General features: G+C 58.7%; 1 protein-coding gene across 1 annotated transcript; it reads left to right on the top strand.

The window, feature by feature from the left end:
* The first annotated feature begins 1,450 nt into the window (after positions 1–1,450).
* On the top strand, positions 1,451–7,555 carry LOC116423490 (intestinal-type alkaline phosphatase 1-like). The gene is made up of 11 exons (XM_031968142.1): positions 1,451–1,517; positions 2,153–2,269; positions 2,415–2,530; positions 2,796–2,970; positions 3,904–4,076; positions 4,511–4,639; positions 4,732–4,804; positions 4,966–5,100; positions 5,463–5,654; positions 6,104–6,217; positions 6,507–7,555. The coding sequence occupies exons 1-11, from the start codon at positions 1,451–1,453 to the stop codon at positions 6,785–6,787; spliced, it is 1,572 nt and encodes a 523-aa protein (XP_031824002.1). The 3' UTR covers positions 6,788–7,555.
* The last annotated feature ends 1,364 nt before the right edge of the window (positions 7,556–8,919 follow it).

Raw genomic sequence — 8,919 nt, 5'->3', positions numbered from 1 at the left:
CAGAGACAGAAACAGAGACAAAGATGCAGGTGGAGGGAGAGACAGAGACAGAGAGAAAGAGAGGGAGAGAGAGAAGAGCAGTGGAGGCAACATTTGTAGACACCCTTATCAGGGAGTTTGCTGTTAAAAGGGCTCCTGTATTTAAGCCACAAAAAAGAGCAACCAGCATTTATTAAGTGCTTACTGTTTACTAAGCACCATGTTGGATGCTGGGAATATACAAAATTGACCAAAAAAAAATCCCTGCCCCCAAGTACCCCACTCTAATGAAGAAGACAACAGGCAAAAACTGGACAAACACGTTAAATTGGAGCTAAGCTCAGATGGAAGGCACCGAGATGAGAGAAGCCTGGAAAAGGCTTGTTCTAGAAGGAAGCCAGGGATCCAGGAAGCAGAGAACACCCAGCATGGGTGGGGGAAGACCTACAAGGGACTACATATGGAATCAGAAGATGGAGTCATTTTAAGAAACAAGCAAGAGGCCAGGGTCTCTGGGACAAGGTGGAGGAAGACCGGATGGAGTGTTTTCAAGGTCACAGAGAACTGGCCCTGACGTGTCTACCCCCTTCTCTGCTATTATTCACAGCTCTCAGCTCTTCTCAGTCTGAACATCTGTGGAGCCAAAAGGCTGACTCACCTCTGGATCTTGGACTATCATCTGCCACAGGCCTAATGAAGAGGAGGAGAAGGATAATATTACATTGATAACAAACCTAATAATGATTATTGCTCACCTTTAGATCTGCAGAAGCCTTTATCTACAAAACACATTCACCTTCACAATCACCTTGGGAAATTGGTACAATTATTTTTATTATTCCCATTTTGCAGATGAAAGAACTGAGGCAGATTAGTTAAATGACTTGCCCAGAATCCCACATCCTGACTTGCTGTCCCCACTTAGGTTTGTTCTGGATGAGGAGAGCTGGAAAAGCTCTAGATTTGGAACCAGGAGACCCAAAATGGAGCCCAGCCTCTAACTGGTATGGGATACATGGCACCATGGAAAGAGCCAGCATTTGGGAATTCTGGGAGGCCCTGGCTTTGGACATTCAAGACGTGGGCAAGGACTTTCCTTTGTAAAGTGGGGATGGGCTGCAAGGCCTTCAAGGCACCTGCCAGCTCTAGGGCTGGGTTCCCGTGACTCATCTACAGAGAAAGTTTTCTCCTCATTGTGACATTTTGTGCTTCTGTGAATTAACTCCTGTCCCGGTAACTGGATGGCTCGGGAATCACCTGACCTGGAAGTGGGGACTGACCCCAGTCCCCTCCCACCACTATTGGCTCCACAACAGAAGGGTGCGGGTCAGGAGGGGGTGGGGTATTCTCTGAGAAAGAGTATCTTCCAGGAAGCAGAGAGATCATTTTTTGGGGCCAAAGTCCCCACGGGCTGCTCTTAAGCAAGCGAGTGCCCCAGAGACACACCAGGTGTCTCCCGCTCTGCCTCAGGATGTGGGGAAGCTGTGCTTTGTTGCTGGTGGGCCTCTATTTCCACACCACGGATGGGGTCATCCCAGGTAAGCCCCTCTGAGGAGCTTCCCTGATAGAAAGGAACCAGGAGGAGGGTCCCATTGGGTGACCCTGACCCAGGAGGCGGGATTGAGCTAAATGTGGGAGCACCTACCAAAATGGGAGCCAAATGTGGGAGCACCTTCCTCACATCTACCAAAATGTGTGGTCAGAGGGCCACTGAAACAAAGTGGGGATCGATGAGCCTCTGGGAACAGGGAAGCCCGAGGTGCTTTGAGGATCCAGAGATGCCCCGGGTTATCTTCGGAATGGCAAAGGTAGCTTGGAAAAGTGTCACGAGAGGACCGCTTACTCACCGGATGAGCTTCACCAAGCCCCTGCCCTCTTGTGGGACTCAGTTTCTTCCTGTGAAAAATGGGCGGTGGGGGTGGAAAGTGCCCAACATTTAGCATCCAAGAGATCTGTGACTCTGTGTCGTCGTCAGTAAGGCAGGAGGGCTACGCAGATGGCCTCCAGGGATGGCTCTAGTTCTAGCAGCTCCGCTCTCCAAGATCCCCTCCACCCCCCGGTCTGGTCTTCAATGGTTTGGGACATCTGGGCCCAGAGGCCTGGGGAGGGGAGGATGGGGAAGGAAGGATAGGGACGTACCCTCCAGCCCGGGGTCCTGGTGTTGTGCCCACAGAAGAAGAACAAGACCCTGATTTCTGGAACCGGCAGGCGGTGACTGCTCTTAAGACAGCCCAGCAGCTACAGCCCATCAACACGGCAGCCAAGAACCTCATCCTCTTCCTGGGGGACGGTGAGTGTGGGCTGGCCTAGATCTTGCCAGCCCCCAGACCTCCCCAGAATGCCCAGTCGACTGTCCCGACAGTGAGGTCCCTCCCCACCCAAACCGCACTCTCTGGTCCCAAGCCCCCTCCTCAGTCCCAAACGATTCCCTGCAGGGATGGGACTGCCCACCATCACGGCCACCCGCATACTCAAAGGACAAAAGGCAGGTCATCTGGGCCCCGAGACCCCCCTGGCTATGGACCGCTTCCCTTACGTGGCTCTTTCCAAGGTACATCATGGAGGCGAGGGGCAGGGAAAACACAGCAGGAGACCTTGGGGACCTGGGCCGCTGCCCCAGGCTGTTTGCTGGGGATGGGGATGGAGCATCCCTGGGGAATGTGGGAGGAAAGAAGGGAGGAGGGCTTGGGGTGGGGGCCTTAGCAACGGGCAGGAGTACGTGCGGCCAGGCGCCATCAAGGATGAGGGACGTCAGCCGAGGGGGTCAGACCTGCTCTGCCAGCGGCCCCGAAGCTGACCAGCGGTCATCTGCACAGACGTACAATGTAGACAGGCAGGTCCCGGACAGTGCGGGCACAGCCACCGCCTACCTCTGTGGCGTGAAGGGCAACTACAAAACCATCGGACTCAGCGCTGCTGCCCGCACGGACCAGTGCAACACCACCGCGGGCAACGAGGTCTACTCGGTGCTGCAGCGGGCCAAGAAAGCAGGTGAGCTGGGCTCGGGCCGGGGGGGCGCTCGTCCCCTGCCTCTCCCAGGTCACCTCTCCTCCAGCGTCCCGCTTCCATCAAGGACGCCATCATCATCCCAGGCCCTCGGGCTCCCCACCTCCTCTCCTCACTCTTCCTCACCCCCCTGGAGCCAAGCAATCACCAGCCTTGGGGCTTAGACCCCTCCCCCGCTGTGCAAGCACAGCCCTGCCCCAGTCTGGGCTCTAGCACCCACCTCTGGACTGGTGCAGCAGCTCCCCCTCACCTTGCGGCTTCCAGCCCCTCCTCTCCCCCGCCTCCCTCCCGCAGCTGTCAGAATAATGAGGATGAGGACAGATCACCAGCCCTGAGAGCGCCTTGGAGTTTGCAAAGCCTTCTCCCAACCCCGGGAGAGAGGTGCTGTCACTGCGCCCATTTTATAGATGGTCAAATTGAGGCAGAGAGAACATAAGTGATTTCGCCAGGACCACACAGCTAGGAAACCTCGGGGACTGGATTCCAATTCGAGCCTTCCTAATTCCAAGTCCAGTGCTCGCTCCCCTCCTGGTGCCCAGAGCACCCGTTGCTCCCTGCTCTAGGGACTTCCTGTGCTTCTGGAATAACTAGGAACACTTCTTGACATTCACCCCTTGCTCTAGGCTACCTTCCCAGCTGTTTTCCCCCCAAACTTCCCTTCGTAGACCGCTGTCCAACCGAGCTCTCCTAGTTGTGTTCCCCAAAGCGCCTTCCTCACCGCGCCCCCCTCCCACTCCTGGAGCCCCGGGCGCGGGTGACACTTGCAGGGGCCCCTCCCGCCCCCCAATTCGGACCCTGGTTGGGCAGAGACGCCTCCGCTGTTCCCCGCTTTTCTGTGAGCCCCCGCCGGGGGATGGGGGGCTCTCCCCTCGCCCCGGGAGGGGCGCCGTGGGCCTGAGCCGCTCTGACCCTCCTCAGGAAAGTCCGTGGGGGTGGTGACCACCACGCGGGTGCAGCACGCCTCGCCCTCGGGCACCTACGCCCACGTGGTGACGCGCGACTGGTACTCGGACGCCGACATGCCTCGCGAGGCCCTGGCGGGCGGCTGCAAGGACATCGCTTCCCAGCTGGTCGCCAACGTGGACATTGACGTAAGGCCGCCGGGCTGGGGGGGGCGGCCTCAGGGCTGCCCTTGCGGGGGGCTAACGGAGGGGGCGCCGGTCAGCCGAGGTGCTGAGCTTCGGGGGAGGCGAGGGCTCAGATGAGGACGGCGCTTTTAAGATCCGTTACTAATGATTTCCAGTGATTTATAAAATCTAGACAATCCACCAAAAAATGAACGAAACAGGCTCTTATTAAAAAAGGGGAATGACGCTTTTTAACCTTCTGCCTCGGTTTCCCCTCTGCGGGGAAAAGCCCCAAGGGAGGAGAGGAAGCGCGGGCCGAGGGGCAGATACAAGGGCTGGGACAGAGAAGGCCGAGAATAAATGGACTTGTGAGGGCGGGGACCCCTGGGAGGGGCTTAGGGGGGCGGGCAGCGGAAAGAGCGGGGGTCCCACTTAGCGCTCCCGCCTCCGTCCTCCAGGTGGTCCTGGGCGGGGGCCGAAAGTACATGTTCCCCGCGGGAACCCCGGACCCCGAGTACTCGGGCACCGTGGGCGGAGTTAGGAAGGACAGCCGGAACCTGGTGCAGGAATGGCTGGACAGCAGACAGGTGACGACGCGTGGTCCCGGGGCGAGAGGGGGAGAAGGCCCCGCCGGTCAGGGAGGCCCCCAGACAAAGCTCACGGTGCTTGCCCTTCCCAGGGCGCCAGCTACGTGTGGAACCGCGATCAGCTGCTGAGAACGGCGCGGGACCCCTCCGTGACGCGCATCCTGGGTAACAGCGCCCCCTCCCCCTCCCCCCCCCCCCCCCCCCCCCCCTCCTCCCCGTGCCCCCGGTCCCGCGGCCTGGGGGCAGGAAGCCCTAGCCGGGCGAGCCCAGCGCCCCCCTGCGGCCGCCGTGTGTCCCGCGGCTGAAACGGCCCCTGTTTCTCCAAGGCCTCTTTGAGCCCGTGGACACCAAGTACGAGGTGCAGCGCAACATGTCCACCGACCCCTCCCTGGAGGAGATGACCGAGATCGCCGTCCGGGTGCTCAGCCGGAACCCCAAGGGCTTCTACCTCTTCGTGGAGGGTGAGCGGGGCCCGGGGGCCGGGGCTGGCTCCGCGGGAGGGAGGCTGGGGAGCAGTCAGGGGTCCAAGGCCGGAGGGGTCTCTGAGCCCCCCAGCCCCCCGCGCTTTAAAGATGAGGAGACCAGAGAGCGGGACGCGTGGCCGAGGTCACAGAGAAAGGAAGCGAAATCCACCAGGGGGCAGATGGGAGGCGGCCCGGCGGGGGGGGGGGGCAGAGCCCGCTGGGGGGGGCTGGGGGCTGCGGGGGGAGGGGCCGCTGATGGAGGCGGCCTGGCGGGGGGAGGGGCCGCTGATGGAGGCGGCCTGGCGCGGGGGAGGGGCCGCTGCTCGGGCAGGAGCTGACCCTCTCGGGGCTTTATTCAGGAGGCCGGATCGACCACGGCCACCACGACGGCAACGCGCACTTGGCCTTGACTGAGGCGGTCATGTTTGACTCAACCATCGACAAGGTCACCCGGATGACCAGCGAACAGGACACGCTGATTGTCGTCACTGCCGACCACTCGCACGTCTTCTCCTTTGGGGGCTACACCTACCGGGGCAGCTCCATCTTTGGTAGGAAGGGTGGCCAGATCCCCAGACTGCCCCAAACGCCCAGCAGGGGGAGCTCTCTGCAGCGGCCTCTGTCCCCAGTCCTGCTGCAGGGGGCACCCTCCACAAGGGGAACTCTCCGCAGGGGCCTGTCTCGGGTTCCGCTGCAGGGGGCGCCCTCCTCAGCGGGCTCTGTCCCCGGTCCCACCGCAGGGGGCCCCTCCTCAGCGCAGGGGGCGCCCTCCTCAGCGGGCTCTGTCCCCGGTCCCGCCGCAGGGGGCGCCCTCCTCAGCGGGCTCTGTCCCCGGTCCCGCCGCAGGGGGCGCCCTCCTCAGCGGGCTCTGTCCCCGGTCCCGCCGCAGGGGGCGCCCTCCTCAGCGGGCTCTGTCCCCGGTCCCACCGCAGGGGGCGCCCTCCTCAGCGGGCTCTGTCCCTGGTCCTGCTCGCTCCTCTCACTTTGGGTCTTCCTCCAGGATTGGCTCCCAAAAAGGCCCTGGACGGGAAATCGTACACTTCCATCTTGTACGGCAACGGACCCGGCTACCAGATCAATGGGACTAGGCCAGACGTCAACGAGAGCATCAGTGGTGAGAGGGGGCGCCGCGCTGGGGAAGCCGGGAGGCCGCGCTGGGTGGGGGGAGGGGCAGGAGCTTGCTGGGCGTGGGGACAAAGACAGAGGTTCCGCTGGAAGGGGGAGGGGGAGAGCCCGGTTCCTCACCGCCCGGCCCCGGTCTCCGCCTCGGGGGACGGGCTGCAGCGCAGACGATCTGGGCGCTCCCTTTCAGCCCTGGGGCTGCGCCCCCGTGTGGGGAGCGGGGGGAGGGTCCGGCTCACAGACTCAGGCTGGCTCCCCCCCTGCTCTCCCGCGGCCCGCAGAGCACGTGTCCTACAAGCAGCAGGCCGCTGTGCCCCTGGTCTCGGAGACTCACGGCGGGGAGGACGTGGCCATCTTCGCCCGAGGCCCGCAGGCCCACCTGTTCCACGGCGTGCAGGAGCAGACCTACGTGGCCCACGTGATGGCCTTCGCCGCCTGCCTGGAGCCCTACGAGAACTGCAAGCTCCAGGCCTACAACGGGGCGGCCCGCGGCGGCGGCGGCGGCTTCCAGGCACTGAGGCCGCTGCTGCTGGTGATCCTGGCCCGGGCCTTGCTGCCCTGAGCGGCTCTGGGCTGACCGGCCGCCCTTCCGGGGACGCCCACCGCGGGAGGCCCCGCCAACCGCCAAGCAATAAATCAGGGATCAAAGTCTCGAACCCAGACTGTTCTCACTGAGCCCCCCCTCGCGTGGCCGCTCGGGAGCGGCCTCCTCCTCGGGAGCCGTTTCCTCCGCCTCGGCTCTTCACTGGCTGCGGGGGGCGGGGGGGGGGGCATCACCTTCTGCGGGTCCCGCGCTTCAAGGCCGGTCCCCACGTGGTGAAAGCGAGGAAGGGCCCGAGACATGCCCACGTTGGTCCCCGCGGCCACTCCTGCTGCCGCCTCCAGTGAGGAGCCGGATCGGCGCAAGGAAAGGATTCCGGATGGGGAGGGTCAGTGTCCCGCAGCTCTGGTCGGGATCCTTTGTTTCCCCACCATCCCCATTATCCACCGCAGCTCCTCCCCCTCCCAAAGAGCCTTCATCCCGAGCAAAGAATAAAGCAGAAAGGTGAGGGATACAGCAAAAGTGTCTGACGTCACCTGCCTCATTCCCATAGTCCTCTGCAAGAAAAGAAAGGTGCCTTCTTGTAGCTGTTCTTTAAGGTCAAGCTTTGTCGTCCTAATTTCACAGCATTCTCTTTCAACTGTTTTTTTTTGGGGGGGGTCATCATTTTTAGGGTTGAAATCATTCCTATGCTGTTTTGATGGCTCTGCTCCCTTCACTTTTCACAAATCACATACATCTTCCCATGATTGCCTATATTCATTGGATTTCTCATTTTTTTTCAGTTGCAGCAATGTTCCCTTTTATTCATCTGCACAATGTAGTATTTTTTGTTTTTGTTTTTGTTTTTTTGGTTTGTTTTTTGCTGAGGCAACGGGGTTAAGTGACTTGCCCTGGGTCACACAGCCAGGACGTGTTAAGTGTTTGAGGCTGGATTTGAATTCAGTGCCTCCTGCCTTCAGGGCTGGTGCTCTGTCCACTGCACCACCCAGCTGCCCCAGCACAATGTGTTTTAACCATTTTCCAATAGATGATCACAATACTAAGAAAAGTTACTAGAAATATTTTGGTTTGAATGGGACCTTTCTATCATTGCCCTCCTTGAGACAAATGCCTAGCAGAAGGTTCACTGGGTCAAATGTATCAGACTAACGATGCATCGGAGAGCCCATCTTTGGATTTGGAACATCCTTTCAAATAGTTGTTAATAATTCCCAATTTCCCCCTTTTAGAACCGTTGTTCAGATGGGGGCCACTCGGAACCCATCAGCGGCTTGGGCGACTCTGTCGTTCCCATCAGGCAGCCCCTCTCTGAGCCCCCAGGACCAGTTGTCAGCCAAACAATATTGGCTAGCATTGACACAGTGCTTTCGAGTTTGAAAAAACTCTGCACATATTATCCTATTTGATCCTGACAACAACCAAGGAAGGCAGATGCCTTAGAAGGGGCAGCTTCTGCAAGGACTGTCTGCAAATTGTTCTTACAAATCAGCAACCCCGAGTGGAAACTACTCACCAGGTGCTTCCAAGATCCCGTTAATGTCCCTGCCTGTGGTATTACCACCACCTTGACTCACTATCCCCTACTGCACTAAAAGGCCAGGTTTCTTTGAGGCAAACTGCTCTCTGCTGAGCCCCTCCCATCTTGTACCAGTAAAGCCCCAATAGTTCATTGTACCCCGTTCTGCTGCCCTCCCTTCCCCACTCAAGATAAAGGGGTTAGAGTAGACAGGAATTCTTTTTTATTATTATTATAGCTTTTTATTGACAGAACATAAGCATGGGTAGTTTTTCAACACTGACCCTTGCAAAACCTTCTGTTCCAACTTTTCCCCTCCTTCTCTCCACCCCCTCCCCTAGATGGCAGATAGTCCCATACATGTTAAACATGTTAAAGTCTGTGTTAAATACAATTATGTGTACATATTTATACAGTTATCTTCTTGCACAGGAAAAATCAGATTTAGAAAGAAGGTAAACATAACCTGCAAAGAAAAAACAAAAAGCAAGAAAACGATAACAGAAAGAGTGGCGATGCTGTGTTGTATAGACCAGGAATTCTTAACTTATGAGGCCTTGTTAATTTTTTTATATTGGTGTTTCACTGGAATTGATTCCCTTTGTGATCCCGCACAGTGTGATTCCGACACACA

Source organism: Sarcophilus harrisii, chromosome 4, assembly GCF_902635505.1.
Source record: "Sarcophilus harrisii chromosome 4, mSarHar1.11, whole genome shotgun sequence".
In the NCBI taxonomy this organism is placed as follows: domain Eukaryota; kingdom Metazoa; phylum Chordata; class Mammalia; order Dasyuromorphia; family Dasyuridae; genus Sarcophilus; species Sarcophilus harrisii.
The sequence above is the reverse complement of the archived record's forward strand: the minus strand, read 5'-3'. Positions and strand labels throughout refer to the sequence as shown.

Bases quoted from the DNA above. Each gene is read 5' to 3' on its own strand.
- LOC116423490 (XM_031968142.1), top strand. From the start codon at position 1,451: ATGTGGGGAAGCTGTGCTTTGTTGCTGGTGGGCCTCTATTTCCACACC. The intron at 4,077-4,510 runs GTAAGGCCGCCG...TCCGTCCTCCAG, and splicing joins TCGCCAACGTGGACATTGAC to GTGGTCCTGGGCGGGGGCCG. The intron at 5,101-5,462 runs GTGAGCGGGGCC...GGCTTTATTCAG, and splicing joins CTTCTACCTCTTCGTGGAGG to GAGGCCGGATCGACCACGGC.